Source organism: Pleurodeles waltl, chromosome 4_2, assembly GCF_031143425.1.
Source record: "Pleurodeles waltl isolate 20211129_DDA chromosome 4_2, aPleWal1.hap1.20221129, whole genome shotgun sequence".
In the NCBI taxonomy this organism is placed as follows: Eukaryota; Metazoa; Chordata; class Amphibia; order Caudata; family Salamandridae; genus Pleurodeles; species Pleurodeles waltl.
This window is the reverse complement of record NC_090443.1, coordinates 196445339-196463536: the sequence shown is the minus strand read 5'-3', so window position 1 is coordinate 196463536 and position 18198 is coordinate 196445339. Positions and strand designations below refer to the sequence as shown.

Genomic DNA, 18198 nt, shown 5'->3' with positions numbered 1-18198 from the left:
TCCCAAACATTGCTCAAGTGAGACTCAAGAGTCTCTGATTTCCTCAAGGATAATGTCTAATTTGTCCATCTGGTGGGTTATGTCTGTGGGGTGGATACAGTCCTCCGGAGTCGGGTCAGTAAATCTTCTGAAGGAGTGGACCGCAGCAGGACTGGGCATCTCGTCCACCTGAGGCAGATTTAGTGCGACCCATTATGATGATCAGGCTGTCCCAGCTTTCTCCGAGCAAAGGAGGAGTTAACTTCAAGGTATGAATATGATACAGGTTGTGGTGTCGCTGCGTCAGGTCCTTAACTCACTGGTGTGAAGAGAAGCCCTCTGCCCTCAGTTCCTTGATGTCGTCGCCCTGGAGCTGGACAGCTGGTTCCAAACACTGGAAGTCACTGATGACTGCTCTTAGTGTTCAGGATGCTGAGAAGGAGGAGCCCATCTCATGGTCGTAGCTTTTCCTGGCGATCACAGTGGATTACCTACACCGAGTAGTCCCGGGGGACTCAGTTAATCACCAGCCAGCCAGAGTCTTATTGCCAGTGGATATTCCAGAAAGGTCTACGCTTGGTGGGCCCTCCCCATCGCAGCTTTGCTTCAGTATGGCAGTAAGTCCTATGGGAGGGCCCCCAGCATTTATTCAGGCTAGTGAAGGCGGAGGGGATGTGGGGGAGAGGAGGCACCCCTTAGCAACCTAGTTCTTCCAGTCAGGGAGGGGGGTGTACAAGGGCACAGTCAGACCCCGGGGGTGCACTGTGAGGTCTCACCCCAGGGTGATCTTCAATTTTCTAGTGCCTTGAGGCTGTGAGGCACAGCCAGACACCGGTGCTCCTGTACCAGGCCCGCCGTCCGGGCCATAGCTGCTCCACAGCGAGTCTCCCAATGTGGCCACAGCTCATGTCATCCATCCTTGCATCTGCCAGTCTGCAAGGAAACGCCCAGCGCGGCACCCAGGGCCCCCTATCAAGCCTGTTGCCCCGGCTACAACAGGACGCCAAAAGTCTTTGTTGGGGGCGCCCAACAAGCAGGCTCAGATCTTGTGCCGTACGGCCTGTCCCACTACGGCCGCAGCCCTCTCTCACTAGGGGCACTAATTGTCGCTTGAGCTTTCCCCACCTTCTCACAGTGCTAACGCTTTCAATTGCAGGGCCAGTAGCGCTCACCAGTCGTTAGGCAGCCATTTCACCACCCTGGCCCAGATGGCCCAACTTCACAGCGCGGCTCTCTGACACAATTGGTGGGTCCAGAGGGCTACAATAATCAGCGGGGTACGGGAGGGCGGTAGCACCGCAACCATTAGAGCGGGATGACACTATTGTGGGGGTTTATGAGGTGGAATGCCTGGCCTTAATATGGAGCACTAGGAATTATGCTGCCACCATCTTCGATGGTTGGCCACGCCCCCATGTGCAGTGCCCACCCAATGTACACAGTACATGCAGTATCTCTACCTTTGAATCCGGCGATGGCGGGGTTGTGTGTCCTCCGTGGTCAAGTGGCAGCAGCGACAGCAGGTGACGTCCAGTTGTGTCCAGTCCAAAAACTGAAGTGGAAATGTGGAAAAAGGTAGCTTTTGTGCCCATTCCCCCCCTCCAATCCACCAGCTCAGGTGTGGAGGTCATCCCGCCACAGATGCAGGCTTGGTAGTAAGGCACATCCAAATCTGCTTGATGGTAAAGGTGACTGGAGTCCCGCCATCAGCCCCTATTCCCAAAACTGCCATCGCTGTGGCTCATATCGGAGTTGGCAGGACTTGGGTGGTGTTTTGAACATGGTCCTGTTGATATCTATATAACGGTGGACAGACCGCCTAGGTGGTGGACTGGTTTTCCAACAGAAAACCGGTAGCGGGATCGCTAGCTCCAAGATGTAAATCGGGCCATTAATCAGTCGGTATGCCTTTTAGCGGCACTTATATATATTTATTTTTAGTACATATATATCTGTTTAGACATTTTCTTAGTGATTACATTTCCAGCTCTTCAAGAAACTTTGCTTGAGCAAATATTCTTATGAGGTGTATTTCAGTATACAATAAACCTGAAGTTTATCAATGCTGCTGGTTGTTCGAGATTTACAAATGCATATTTTTTAAGTTAGGAAAGCCCCCCTTTTTTGCAGTAACAATTTTTTTGTGTTGTCTTGTGGATATTATAAAGGTTGTCTCTGAAAATATTATTGTGAAATAACTTGTATCGTATTCTTGTGTGTGGCAGAGTTTGAACAGCACACTCAGATTGAAAGACCTTGAAATACAACAGATTTCCACAGCCTTGAAACATCTCCAGTTGTTGAAGCAAGAAATGGAAGTGAAATACAGCAAATCCTTAAATGAGAGGGAGGGGTTCATTGAGCAGCTACAGGCATATCTGCATGACCGGCACAAAGAACTTGAGGTCAGACTTGCATTCGTTCTTTGATGTATTATTACCATTAATGTGCTCACTGTGACTACATCTTCAGACATCCACTGCTGGTGCTCATTCCCAGATCTTTTTTTAGGGCACACATGGATTTGCACCTATAAAAAAGAATGTGTCCTCTGAAAATGTAAATGATTTACAAACAAATGTGGGATTTACGCCTGCCATAAATGCTCTTTGTGCTTAAATTATCCTGCTTTCATATAATCTTGTCCTAAACGAACAACAGTGTGCTTACTTTGTGCCACATTATCGACATGCCATGTTTCATAACACAAGGTAACCCTGGGATCCATGGGTACCTTTGTAAATTACCAATGTTTTCAAGAAACAGGGGTCCCTAATAGATAACAGATAAACAGCAGCTCATAGATACAAAATGTATTCCAAAAGCAGTGTACAAGTGCCTAAGTGATAGTGAGGTGTAAAAATATGCTTGGTGCTCAGGCGAAAGTGATACAAATGCACAATTAGCATATTACAGTTTACTCTATCTGCAAGCAGGCTGTATGCTCAATATAATTATTAAAACAGTTCTGCTTAGATAGCATTTTGTACCAGATAGATAAATGGGTTATCATCAGTACTTGAGTCAGTCTGCCAGACTGACTCAGTAAAACTCTTTCGAAGTATATGTAGTGATTTCCATAAGGGGAATGCAGGTGTATCAAGATATAGGTCAGAAGAAACTAGTTTGTTCAAATTGGAATGTAGAGCCGAGCACTGGAATTTACAAGATAAAAATATGCTTGAAAAGTACTGTGGCATGCCCAAAGTATCACCACTGATCATAGCCAGCAAACAATTTGCATCCTGGTGGGGGCACGGCATATGTGATCCTGTAGTGAGGACCGATTAATCACCATGTCACTTAGTGTCTGACCGCTGTTTCTTGAAAACATAATGGACATGCAGTTCAATTAAAGTGCATCCCTGCTCACTAGTATAAACTGCTGGGTGCTTATATAGTGCTGGATGTGCATAACATATGCATGCACAGCACAATTTAGGCCTTTACGGTTGTACGGTCGAGGATAATTGTTCCAAGATGTCTTCAGACTTTCATTTCAGTTAACCCATTTTTCTTCTGATATTCTTTGTAAATTTTACTTCTTCAGCTGAGAGATCTCCGCATTCATTAGATATCTAGTATTTTGTCATTTTCTATTGCTAGAACTGCGAATTTTCAGCTTTTGGACAATTATTTTGTTCTCTTCAGTCACCTAGGCAGAAGGGTATTGCCAGATTGATCTCAGAGTGTAACACTTTTGGTATGTCAAAAGTAATGAGCCTCTTACAAGAAACATTACAGCCAACTCAAAAGTGTGCTGGCTACATCTGCCCTGTATCCAAGAATAGCTAGTTTTGACATAGGCAGATGGAAGAGTCAGCATATAGTTACCTAGCTCTACTGCCTGTGAGTCCTTCACACCCTTTTCATTAACATGAGCGCAGTTACCCAGCTACCACTTCTTATGAACATTGTATGTAATGTTTATTGCTTGTAATTCTGATTCAAGAATGTGAATCTATTGCTGATCTAATTGTGGATAAGAAATAATTGTTTGTAGCATGTGTGGCTGTAGTGTTTGGCTTGGAAGCTATAAGTTGTTTCTGTTTGAAGAAGTATTTTCAAGTCACACAGTAGTACTTGACTCCTTCCTTAGCTTGCAGTGAGCTACGACTACATTGTTAGATTGCTTTTCTCTGCCATGGAGTTTGGGTGTGTACTGACAGAGCTTCCGAACTCTTCTTTGGATCCACACTGTACAACCTTTGATTCCCACCCTTGAGAGAAACATTTTATTGGCATCTCTATTAGTTTTCCTTGTTTTTTGCTTGGCACCTTGGGTTCAGCAGGAGAAGACAATGTTTCCCAATTGCCAATGCTTTGCTTTCCCTCTTTTCATTCCAAAGAATGAGCGGCATATTCAGAGTAATGGAATGTACATCCGGTAGTGAAAAGATTGATGTTGGGCACATATAACCACACAGCAGCAATCCCTGGATGTCATGCCCAACATTTCACTGATGTGGACCCCCTCGGTGCAGATGAAGTAGCGGGGTGCAATGTTGAATCACAAAACTTGCCTGCGCACCAGCCCAGCAGTATACAACTCTGGCATTTGGGCACCAGAAAGAAGACCATGCCCCATTTACTGCTACCTGCCCTCAAATGAAGGTCACTCCTAAGTCTGTAAGTACACCTGATCCGAAGCTCCACAAGTCTCAGAAGAGGCCACACATAGTGGCAGAGCACTGCCCCTGAGAGAGACATCCAGCTCTGGACATAAGTCTGAACTACCCACAGGTCCTCCTCAGCCTTCGGACTCTGGTCAGCACCAGGGTAAGGCATCAGAGCTGAAGCAGGACTCAAACAAGACCCTCATCTCCATTCGACCCTCTGGCACCAAAACACTCTATAAAGCTGAAGGCTTTATTGGCACCGATGTAACCTATGATGTCAAAACCACTATCGGCCCCAAAAACAGCAGTCAAGCCACTGTTGATGCCAAAAATGACATTGGATCCAAGTCTGTAGTTCGCTGTTGGCCCTATATAATTTCAGAGACCAGTCCTGGACATACTGCAGTAAGAAACTGATGAAAGGCAAAAGAGCATTTTTATTCATCGTCAAATGGGGAAAATCACTTCCAAGGACCGAAAAGCCTTAAAGTGTTTACCAAAGAAGAGGAGGTGCACTATTGAGGGAGAACCCTTCAGAGCCTCCACCACAACCCAGGAAGTTCAGAAATGTGACCACCAGTCACACTCCTGACAGAGCTTTGTCTCCACCAATACCTCCACAAGATGTGCCTTCACCTCCACCTCTGTCATTTACTTCACATTCCCTACCAGGGTCTACTCAATCATAATCAGATACAGGCAGCCCCAGTCCATCCCCCCCAGACTCCCCACCCAAGGATTATTAACCACTGTGTTGTCCTCAACCTACACAAGACTCATGGATGGATTATGAATTAGATATTCCAGCAGACCCAGACCATGAACCAGTTCCACTCAGGGTCTCTCCTCAGGATGACAGTTATATACCATGGGCGGGGGTCATCCGACCACTAGGTAAATATGTACACCATCTCCCAAGAAGAGGACTTCCTCATGGAAAGACTCTCAAGATTGGAATGCTCTATTCAGTTCCTTCCCATGCCTAAGGTGATGCTGAAGACTGCCACAGACACCTTAAAAAAGCATGCCAGGACCCAGGTAGTTACCCCAAGAGCAGAGTAAAAGTATAAACATTCTCCCTTAGAACTTACTTACATCAAAAGCCATCTTTCTCCACACTCTTCAGTGATGCACATAGTCGTAAACAGGCCACTGCACAGGTCACTGTGGATTCCCCGCAGATAAGCAAGCATGCGAATTGAGGGGGCAGGAAAAAGATTAGTGGTTGCAATTGTCACACATGGACAGATTGCTAACTCAGTGGGTTTCTTCTCATGGTACAATGAGAGGAGATGGAGGGGTTGCTACAGCACCTCCGAAAACAGTTAAGGAGGAGGTGGAAGTAATTGTTGCAGAAGGCAAAATTGTTTAGAATGCGACTATTCGGTGTACATTGGATGCCACTGATACAGTAGCCAAAGAGGTTAACACCTCTGTAGTTCTATATATGCACTTATGGCTCCATATTTCTGGTTTTAAGCCAGAGGTGCTGGAACACCTCATTAATCTCCTCATTGATGGTGAGCATCTCTTTGGTCCACACATGGATCAAATGTTAGAAAGAATTAGGAAAGACACAGAAATAGTCAAGAGCATTTGGGACTCCTTTCATAGAAAGTAGTACAGGGGCTACTTCCCCAGAACAGCCTCAGTTATATCAAGGCCTGCAACATTCATAGTATCAGCAAGGGGGTAGGGGCTACACACAGTATCATGGTAGCAACAATAGGGCCATACAAACAGAGCCTCTATATTCAAGGACTGACTAGCCACTCATCCCCACCATCCCACGTCACCTGTTGTGAGGAGATTACAGGAGTTTCTTCCAAATTGGGAAGACATCACCTCAGACTGCTGGGTTCTGGACATCATCTACAGGGATATTGTCTAGAGCTTCTCTCAACTCCACTAAGCATTCCCCCCCATGCACACACCTTAAGCGTGGAACATCGCTACCTCCTTCAAGAAGTACGTGAGTTCCTGCTCAAAAGGGCAATAGATCCAGTGCCTTTGCAACACCATGGCGAAGAGGCGTAATTTGTATACTTTTTAATTCTCAAAAAAGATTACACTCTCAGACCAATACTTGACCTGAGGCCCCTTAATAAATGCATCCAATTGAACGTTTGCCATATGACAACCCTAAGGGATGTTACCACACTCCTGTAGCAAGGCGATTTCATGACCCCTTGGATCTGAAGGACACCTGCTTCCACATACACATCCATCTTTCTCTTTGGTGCAACCTTTACTTCGTGGTAAGTGGATAACATTACTAGTTTCTGCCCCCTGCGTCATTTTGCGCCAATTTCCTGCAAGGGGAGCGACCCCTCCGGTAAGGGTCGTTCCCCTGGGGGCAAAAATTATTTTGGGCCATTTCTGCTCCCCTTGGGGACAGATTGACCTATTTCACTTAGACCAATCTGCCCCTGGGGGGGCAGAAACCACTTTGGCACCAGGGATTGGTGTATGTGTGTGTTTTGTTTGGGGGGGGCAGCCCCTTGGGCAGAGAGCAATCTTGTGACTCTAAAATCTCAAAAGGGATTGTCCCCAAATATGAGGATGGTAATGACATAACCAAGTGGTTCACAGCCTTTGAACGGGCCTGTGGAATGAGGAAGGTGAAACGGTCTTACTGGGGAGTTTGCCTTTGGGAATTGTTTACTGGTAAGTGTAGGGATAGACTCCTCATACGCACTGGAGCAGATGCTGAGTCCTATGACCTCATGAAAGCTACCATGATTGAGGGCTTTGTACTCACCACTAAAGAGTATAGAATTAGGTTCAGGGGGGCTCACAAAACCTCAAGCCAGTCCTGGGTTGACTTCATAGACTACCCAGTGAAAACACTAGATGGTTTGTTAACTGAACGTAAGGTGCATGATTCTGATGGGCTTTATCATTTGTTTATGAAATAATACATATTAAGTAATTGCAGTAATGAAATGTTGCATCAATAGCTGGTAGACCTAGATCCTATTTCTCCCCAAGAATTAGGAAAGAAGGCAAACCATTGGGTCAAGACTAGGGTGACCAATACTTCCACTGGGGGAGGCCAAAAGAAATGGGCTACTAAGCCTCCCAGGGAATGGTGGTGAGACACCTAAGGATAAAAGTAAAGAGTCTTTTACAGGCCCCGAAAAACCTGTTCAGAAGGGTGGGTCCTGAGCCTCTTCACAATCCTCTTGTGAGTACAAAGGGTAAAAACTTTGATCTCAAAAAGGTCTAGTGTTTCAACTGTAAACAGAACGGATGCCAATCTAGAGATTTGGCCTGTCCCAAAAGGAATCCCCCTACTACTGCACTAACTAGCACTGGTATAGCCAGTCTCAAGGTGGGATCTACAGTGTGCCCAGAGAAAATCAAGGTCCACACTTTATTTTGGTCTCTGAGGGTGGGGTAGATGTTGCCTCTCCTGCTTTCTGGCCCGCTAACATGAACAAATACAGACAGCATCCCTTGAATAATGGGACTAGAGTAAAAGCCCTGAGGTATACAGGTACCAGTGTCACCATGGTGACAGAGAAACTGTTTTCCCCAGGACAGTACTTAGCTGGACAAACATATCTAGTTACCAATGCTGATAATGTAGCTAAGGTCCATCCCATGGCTATGGTGACCTATGGTGATGGGGAAGGGGTTACTTGCCTAAAATAGGAAGTGGTCTCTTCTGCAATCCCAGTTGAATGTCTGCTAGGGAATGACCTGAATCCTTTCCATGGGCTGAAGTAGAACTCAAAAGCCATGCTGGTAATCCCTGAAGTGGTGTGTGTGAAATCCAGGGCACGGAGCGAAGCACAGGGTGATAAAGAAGGTTCGATGGCATGTGTAGCTGTAGATAAACATCTTTGCATAAGTCGCCAATCTAGTGTTAGGCTCGGATTGTTACAAATTGTTTTTCTTCAAAGAATATTTTCAAGTTACAAGATTGAATGACTCCTCCTCTCAGTGATACTGCACGTGGGCATTGAGTCCTTTCTTGGATTGTTGTCCTTCTGCCGTTGGGTTTGGATGAGTTTCCTCTTATTCCAGTAGATCTCAGTTCAGTACTTCTGAACTTTATTCTACCTTTTCTATAAACGTTGCTATAGTTTGGATTGCGTTTTCTATTCTTATAGTTGATCCAATTTAGGTCATCTCGGTCGATTTCACGCTCTGAGGGGTGCCTTTCCCTTCTTGGGATTACTTTGATGTCAGGCTGATGGAAAGAACTCCATTTCTATTCTGTCCTCAGTGGCACGCCAAATTTCCATACTGCAACCAGCATTTGGTGTGTAATCTGTTGCTGTCTCCAGATCACAGAGAAGAGGCCTGCAACGCCTGTAGATCATACCGATCAAAAAAGACTCTCTGCGACCGAAGAGTGCGTCAGTTAGAGATGACGTCCAAATCAACAGACAACACACTCAACATCTTTGGAGAAGAGCATGTGCAGGAAGAGGTCGGACAATGCACATCCTTCTCAATTAAAGACTCGGATCAAGATTCTGATGTCGACAGCCAGTCTATACCACTGGTGCAGTGGGTGAGTACCTCAGCCCCTTCGCACCAATCGAAGACAGTTGAAAAGACTCCTGCATCGGTACTCCACTGCCTACGGGCCATGGTCGGAGCTGTAAAAGGCATCCGGATGACCAACCTTTGGGATCTACACCCAAGAACACCCAAGACAAAAGTGCATTCTGCACCGACCAAACAGACTGCTACATCTGTTTTGGTATCAAGCTGAAAATCGAACAGTTCCATTTTGGAGACGAAAAAATCAATACCACGTTTGGAACCAATATTTTCGGTCCAAGTCAAACATTCTGTATCGAAACCTTTTGGAATCGAAAATCATCAGTAGCAAGTATACTACAGCTACGGAGAAGTCATCTACAATAGAGCCTGTTTTAGAGGTTATGGACGGTAAACAGCGCAAAATTCATATACAGAACGAAACGGGAAGGATCATTGCTTCTTCTCCTGTAACCATTAAATGAAAGCTGACTTTTCAAGAGACTTTGGACGCTGGGCCTCCACCAAATTAAGTCTATAAAGAAAAGGAAAAGGCTACACCACAACCTCAGACTTCACCACCTCATTCTCCTTTCCTTCCTTCTACCCCACCATCACCACCCTCACCTACACATTCTACACAGTTTTCTCCACACATATAGTCAGCATCACCTCATAGGGATATAACATAAGTGATGTTCAACAAGATAAAGATCCATGAGATCTATATGATCCTGTTCCCATTGTTTATAATCATCCAGATCTTTACCCAGTGAGACCATCACCACCTAAAGATATCACTGCCTATAATCAGGAGATAGCTAGGGTAACTGCGTATCACAATGTTCAGCTGCATACAGATCCCAAGAGGATTTCTTGTTCAGTACATTGACATCCACACATAAGGAGTACCAATGCCTCCCCATGCTTCCAGACATGCTTAGACATGCGTCAGACATTTTTAAAGAACTCGTTAAGGCTAGGATCATTACACTTAGGGTTGATAAAAAGTACTAACCTGCACCTTCTGATCCAGTTTTTATTAGGACTCAATTACCACCTGACTCTATAGCTGTGAGTGCGGCAAGAAAACAGGCTAATAGTCAGTCTACAGGAGATGCTCCTCCTCCAGATGAAGAAAGCAAAACTTTAGATGCAGCAGGAAAAAGAGTAGCTTCCCAGGCTGCAAATCACTTGAGGATTGTAAATTCCAAGCACTCCTGGCAAAGTACGAAAGGGCCCACTGAGACGAGATGGAAGAGCTTTTACAGTATCTTCCACCGGAACATCAGGAAAGAGGGCAACAAATAGTAACAGAGGGACAAGCTATATCTAATAATGCTATTAGATGTGCTACAGACGCAGCTGACACAGCAGCAAGAGGGGTCAACACTAGTGTGGTGATTAGGAGGTATGCTTGGTTAAGATATTCAGGTTTTAAACCTGAATTAGAGCAAGCTGTCTTGAACATGCCCTTTGGTAACCAGCACTTATTTGGACTGGAGGTGGACACCACCATAGAGAAGCTCAAAAAGGATTCAGAGACAGCTAAGGCTATGGGTGCACTATACACCACTCCCTCTAGAAGCACTTTTCGTAGGCCACAATTTAGAGGTGGGTTGAAACCATCAGGTACAGAACCATCCACCTCATAACAGAAACAGGGCTTACATTTATATACCAGAGGTTCATTCAGAGGCCCTAACAGAGGATCTAATAATAGAGAAAGAGGGAAAGCATCTGCTCCCACAGGTTCCCCTGCTTCAACAAAACAGTGACTTCTTAAAAATCCTCACCACGCATACATCTCCTGTGTGAGGAAGACTGGTAAATTTGTATTCACAATGGTACTGCATCAGTACAGACCAGTGAGTTCTATCAATTATCCAACATGACTATTGTCTGGAACTCGTCTCCACTCCACCAAACATTCCCCCCTTGTTCCTACAAACTCTTTCAAGACCATCTCACTCTGTTGAAGGAGGAGGCACAGTCCCTTCATCTCAGAGGGCTGCAGAACCAGTACCTATATTTCAACCAGGATCCGAAGTTTATTCACTTTACTTCCTGGACGGTTCATTAAGACCAATTCTAGATCTCAGGTCTCTCAATCTATACATACTCTCAGAGCCCTTCTGTAGGAAGTTGTCTCTGTATATACTATCTCAAAGTGAGAGATAGTGTGCACAGAGTCCAAAGGTTCCCCTTAGAGGTTGATAGTGGCAAAATTAGATAATACTAATGCTCTATTTTGTGGTAGTGTGGTCGAGCAGTAGGCTTATCAGAGGGTAGTGTTAAGCATTTGTTACACACACACACACACACACACACACACAGGCAATAAATGAGGAACACACACTCAAAGAATTACTCCAGGCCAATAGATTTTTATATAGAAAAATATATTTTCTTAATGTATTTTTAGAACCACAAGATTCAAATTTGAGGTAAGTACATAAAATGCAAGGTGCTTCACACGGGTAAGTATGGAACTTTGATTTAAAACAGCAGTACACACAGTTTTAGTTAAAATGGCAAATAGCTATTTTGAAAGGGGACACTGAAAAAATCAACAGTTGCTGGGGGAGGTAGGTATTGATTAATTTTTCAGGTAAGTAAAGCACCTACACAGTCAGTCTCCTGGGCATAGGCAGCGCACCGTTGGGGGTTCAAGGCAACCCCAAAGCCACAGCACCAGCAACACAGGGCCAGTCAGGTGCAGAGGTCAAAGGAGGGCCCAAAACACATAGGCGCCTATGGAAAACAGGGGTGCTCCAGTTCCAGTCTGCTAGCAGGTGAGTACCTCCGTCCTCATGTAGCAGACCAGGGGGGTTTTGTAGAGCACTGGGGGACACATACAAGCACACAGAACACACCCTCAGAGGCACAGGGGCGGCCGGGTGCAGTGTGCAAAGTAAGTGTCTGGCTTGCTGTAGAAATCAATGGAGGGACCCGGGAGTCACTCTGGCGATGCAGGCAGGGCACAGGGGGGCTTCTCGGACCTGCCACCGACTGGGCTAGGATGAGGGCCGCCTGCTGGTCATTCATGCACTGGTAGGTGGTTCCTCTCGGTCCCGGGAGCTGCGGGTGTAGTGCTTGGTCGAGGTGTCGAGTTCCTTTGTTACCAGGCAGTCGCGGTCAGGGGAAGCCTCCGGATCCTCTCTGCAGGTGTCGCTGTGGGGGTGCAGGGAGGGCGACTCAGGGTGTCCACGTCGTTGGAGTCGCCCAGGAAGGCAGGACGTGAGAGTCTCTTTAAAGTTGCTTCTTTGTTGCAATTTTGTTGCTGTTTTGAGGACAGAGCCGCTGTCCTCGGGAGGGTCTTGGTCCTTCAGGTGCAGGTCAGTCCTGTGAGCCCTCAGAGGTTGCTGGTCCCGCTGGATGCATCGCTGTGCAGGTTCTTTGAGTCTGGAGACAGGCCGGTAGGGCTGGGGCCAAGTCAGTTGTCGTCTCTGCAGGACTTTCAGGTCCTCTTGTTGTAGATTGCAGGAATCTGATTTCCTGGGTTCAGGGTCGCCCCTAAATACTGAATTTAAGGGGGTGTTTAGGTCTGGGGGGCAGTAGCTACTGGCTACTGCCCTGGAGGGTGGCTACACCCTCTATGTACCTCCTCCCTGAGGGGGGGGAGGGCACATCCCTATTCCTATTGGGGGTAATCCTCCAAAATCAAGATGGAGGATTTCTAAAGGGAGGGGTCACCTCAGTTCAGGGCACCTTAGGGGCTGTCCTGACTGGTAGGTGACTCCTCCTTGTTTTCCTCATTATCTCCTCCAGACTTGCCGCCAAACGTAGGGGCGATGTCCGGAGGGGCCGGGACCTCCACTAGCTGGGATGCCCTGGGTTGCTGTACCTTTGAGGCTCCCTGCCAGGTGTTACAGTTCCTGCAGGGGGAGGTGAGAAGCACCTCCACCCAGTGCAGGCTTTGTTGCTGACCTCAATCTTTTTCTCCAAGAGTCACCCCATCTGTCCTGAAGTGCCCTGGGAGCCACAGGCTCCAGGACCCAGACCTTCTGCCCTGGTTTGAATTCTAGCAGTGCAGCCTTTCGGTTAAGCAACTGCTTCTGGAGCTGTTGGCTGGCCTCAAGTTTTTTGGATGCCTTTTCTATGTACTCTGCCATCCTTGAGCGGAGGCCAAGCACATAGCCCACCACATCTTGTTTAGGCTCATTGAGAGGCCTCTCCCAGCATTCTTTTACTAGTGCCAATGGCCCCCTTACAGGTTGGCCAAGCAGAAGTTCAAAGGGGGAAACCCTACTCCCTTCTGAGGCACCTCTCCGTAAGTGAAAAGCAGACATGGCAGGGGGACTGCCCATCTCCTTTTGAGTTTTGAGGGAGCCCCATGAGCATGCCCTTCAATGTCTTGTTGAATCTCTCAACAAGTGCATTGGTTTGTGGATGGTATGGTGTGGTAAATTGGTAAGTCACCCCACACTTGTTCCACATGTGTTTTAGGTAAGCCGACATAAAGTTTGTACCTCTGTCAGAAACCACCTCCTTATGAAACCCCACTCTGGGAAAAAATACCAATCAGGGCCAGGCTACTGCAGGAGCTGTAGTAGACTTAAGGGGAATTGCTTCAGAGTATCTGGTAGCATGATCCACTACTACCAGTATGTACTGGTTCCCTGAGGCTGTGGATGGCTCAAGTGGACCCACAATGTCCACACCTGCCATTTCAAAGGGAACCACCACCACAGGAAGTGGAATGAGGGGGACCTTTAGGTGGCCACCTGCCTTACCACTGGCTTGGCAGGTGACAGAGGATCTGCAAAACTCCTTGACCTTCTGGGACATATTGGGCAAATAGAAGTGATTGCCATGCCTACTCCATGTTTTGATTTGTCCCAAATGCCCAGCTAGTGGGATGTCATGGGCCAAAGTTAGGATAAACTCCCTAAACTGCTGAGGCACTGCCTCTTTCTTGGTTGCACCAGGTTTGGGGTCTCTGGCCACAGTCCATCTTCCCAATAGACTCTGTGGGAGCCACTGGCATCTTCCTTTTCCTGTGCAGCTGCTTGCTGCCTCAGAGGCAAGTGTGGGGTAAGTCTTCTCTCCATGGCACAGCTGGTCCCTTGACAGCGGGTCTAGGAGCTCTACCTGGTAAGGATCCAGCTCCATGGACTCAGTTCCCACAAGGGGTAAGATATCATCCTGAGAAAATCATCCTGAGAAAAGAGGTTTTGCTTCTGGCTGGTACCCCAGTACTCTTGCCTTTTCTCTTGGAAGGTTGGGCCATTATTCCAGGCTCCAACACTTCTTTTTCACCCTGAGATCTGGTTTGTGCTCTTGTTTTCACACACGCCAGTTCAGGGATTCCCAGCATGGCTGCACAGGTTTTGAGCTCTACCCCAACCCAAGCTAATGACTCCAGATCATTCCCTAGCAAGTGTTCCACCGGGATTGCCGAAGAGACCACTACTGTTTCAGGCCAGTAACCCTTCCCCATTGTAAAGGCACCATAGCCATGGGATGGACCTTAGTTACATTGTCAGCATTTTTCTCTGTCACCATGGTGACACTGGCACCAGGGCTTCTACTTTTGTCCCATTAATTAAGAGGTGCTGCCTGTATTTTTGGATGTTAGGCGGCCAGACAGCAAGTGTGGCTATATCCACCCCACCCTCAGAGACTAGAGTAGCTTCGGTGTGGACCCTGATTTGCTCTGGGCACAATGTTGATCCCACCTGGAGACTGGCTCCAGGTGGGATCAATCCACCAGTACTAACTGGAGCAGTGCTAGGGGGATTTGTTGAGACAGGCCAAGTCTCCAGTTTGGTGTTCATGCTGTTTACAGCTGTGACACCAGGCCTTCTTGGGCTCAAAGTTTTTACCCTTATACCAATTTGTGGACTGTGAAGAGGCTTGGGGCCCACCCTCCTATGCAGGTTTGTGGGCCCTTGTGAAGTCTCTACTTTTGTCCTTAGGTGTCTCACCACCCTTCCCTTGAAAAGGCTTTGTGACCACTTTCTTTTGATCACCCCCAATGGAAGTCTTGGTCACCCTTGTCTTGACCGAATGGTCTGCCTTCTTTCCCAATTCTTGGGGAGAAATTGGACCCAGGTCTACCAGATATTGATGCAGTTTGTCTTTGACGCAGTTTCTTAAAAGATGTTCCTTCATAAACAAATTATAAAGCCCATCATAGTCCAGCACTCCACTATAAGTTATCCAGCCATCTAGTGTTTTCACTGAGTAGTCTACAAAATCAACCCAGGACTGGCTTAAAGTTTTGTGAGCCCCCCTGAACCTAATTCTATACTCCTCAGTGATGAATTCAAAGCCCTCAGTCAGGGTAGTCTCCATGTGATTGTAGGATTCAGCACCTGCACCAGTGAGTATGAGGAGTCTATCCCTACACTTACCAGCAAACAATTCCCAAAGGAGAGCTCCCCAGTGAGATCTGTTTAGTTGTATGGTTGCACAGGTTCTAAAGCAGTGAACCATTTGATGATATCATCACCTTCTTCATATTTTGAGACAATCCCTTTTGGGATTATTTAGGATATCCGTATTCTCTCTGACCCTGCTTATGTTGCTGCCACCATAAATGGGTGTTAAGCCCATTTCTGCCATCTCCCTTTGTATAGCTAGGGGTTTTTGCTCCAAAGCTAATCTTCTGGCCCTCCTTGCTAAAAGGAGGACCTCTTCATTGAGGCTGCCGTCTGTGTTCCCAGAAGAACTGGACTCCCCTGTGGAAGAACCCGATCATGTGAGCACTATCCTTGGAGATAAGGGCCTTGGGGTCCTGATTTCCCTAGTTAGGTGAGGAGTGGGGAGTTCATTCTCCTCAGCTCTTACACCCTCCCTATCTTTGGGTAGGTCTTCCTCCTCAACAGGGCGGTCCCTTGTGTACTTTACCAAGACCTCCTAGAGCTTGACCTTGGTAGGGTTGGAACCTGTTCTAATATTTTTTAGCTTGCAGAGGGACCTTTACTCTTCCATCTGTATATAGAGGTAAGGAGGAGGTTGAGTTCCACAGCCATTTCCTCTGAGCTGCTCATTATGTTACTAAAGTTGGGTATTACTTTTAGGAACTTGCCCTTAGCTTAAAATATTTTTTAAGTCTAAAAAGAAATGCTAAAGGGTCTTAGCCAAGGCCATAGGAGGACTTTTAAACATTTAGAAAAAATTACCAAATTCAAAAATCAGTTTCTTAAGGCAATTTTGGAATTTGGTTGTGTGATCAGGTATTGGCTGAGTAGTCCAGGAAATGCAAAGTCATATACCCCACCGCTGATCCACCAATTTAGGAAGCTGACTCTGTATATACTATATCAAAATGGGATCTAGTTTTCACAGAGTCCAGTGGTTCCCCAGAGGCTAAAGTAGATAATACTAATGCTCTCTTTTTTTATAGTGTGGTCAAGCAGTTAGGCTTATCAGAGGGTAGTGCAAAGCATTAGGCTTCCTTTAGCGGCTATAGCTGCTTACCTCCAAAACAGACAACATGTTTCGATATTTAGAATTCCTGTCATCAAAGCATTTATCGAGGGCCTTAAGAGTGTCATTCCACTCAGAGTTTCTCCAGCTCCTGTATGGAATCTTAATAGGAAAGTTGCTTTTTTAGTAGCCATACCTTCTTTAAGAAGAGTTAGCGAGATTCAAGTGTTCACTCTAGAAGAACATTTCTTCCAAATACATAAAGAAAAAATAATCAGTGGAATTACCAGTTTTCTTTCCACAACCAGACTCTGTTACTGAAAGAGTTCTACATACACTGAATGTTAAATAGCTCTTATGTATTACATTGACAGGACAAAAAGCTTTAGGAAATTAAAACAGCTATTTGTAACTTTTTCAGAACCTCACAAAAATAATCCAAATTCAAAAACATGAATTAGCTAGATGGATAGTTAAGTGTATTCAAACTTCCTTTCTTAAAGCCAAAAATCAGTAGCTCCTAAAGCACACTCTACCAGGAAAAAAAGGTGCTTCTATTCCCTTTTTAGGGAATATTCCAATAGCAGATCTCTGTAAAGCTGCTACATGGTCTACACCACACACATTTACTAAACACTACTGGGTAGATGTTTTAGCTCGCCAAATATTGGACATGTAGTACTTAGGACATTATTTCAATCTACTCCAACTCCTACAGGCTTGCCACCGCTTTCTTGGGAGGGGACTGCTTTACAGTCTATGCAAAGCATGTGTATCTACAGCTACTCATGGCATTGAATGGAAAATGTAACTTATCCAGTAGACATCTGTTCGTGGCATGTAGTGCTGTAGATTCACATGCGCCCTCCCTCCTCCCCGGAAGCCTGTGGTCATTGTAGTACAACGTACTGTAAATATGTACATATATTGCATGGACATCTCTCTTACTTAATATCTACTTATGTATATGTATATAAACTCTTTACTTCACCCACCTGTGGGAAAACAATCTAACAAAGGACTCAATGCCCATGCACAGTATCACTGAGAGGAGGAGTCATTCGATTTTGTGACTCAAAAATATTCTTAGAAGAAAAACAACTTGAAACACTCCCAGCCCAACACTACATGGTGGACTTATGCAAAGCATGTGAATCTACAGCACTACAGGCTGCGAAAAGATGTCTACTGGATAAGTAACATTTTCCTTTTGGAGCCAGGAATAATGGCCCAAACTTCCAAGAGAAAGGGCAAGAAGACTGGGGGACCAGCTTCTAAACAGCAAAAACCTCAGTACCCCTCTTCCCTGGAAGATGACTCATCCACTCCAGAGGGAATTGAGCTCATGGAACTTGAACCTTATCAGGTTGAGCTCTTGGGCCCAAGGGGTCTTTCTAGGGAACATCTGTGCCAAGGACAGAGAACCTGTCCTACTCTTGAAGGCCCAGGAGAACAGAGATATCATGGCTCCCAAGGGTCTGTTGGGAGCAGGCGCTCTTATACACTTAGGCCAGAGAACCCAAACCTGGTGCCACAAGGCTAGTGATAGTGCCTCAACAGTTCATGGAATTCATCCTCACACTAGCCCATGACATCCTCTAGCTAGGCATCTGGGCAAAACTAAAACCTGGGATATGCTAGTGAGCCATTTCTAGGTAAAGGAGTTTCGCAGCTCTTGTGTCACCTGCAAAGTCAGTGGTAACGCAGGTGGCCACCAAAAGGCCTC

At 46.1% G+C, this 18198-nt stretch overlaps 1 protein-coding gene across 1 annotated transcript in view; it reads left to right on the top strand.

The window, feature by feature from the left end:
- Positions 1 to 18198, top strand: part of LOC138292459 (myomegalin-like) — a 1643599-nt gene that overhangs the window by 209185 nt on the left and 1416216 nt on the right. The window contains exon 6 of the mRNA XM_069231077.1: positions 2205 to 2384. Within this exon, the coding sequence (XP_069087178.1) occupies positions 2205 to 2384 (180 nt within the window). The remainder of the gene's footprint in view (positions 1 to 2204; positions 2385 to 18198) is intronic.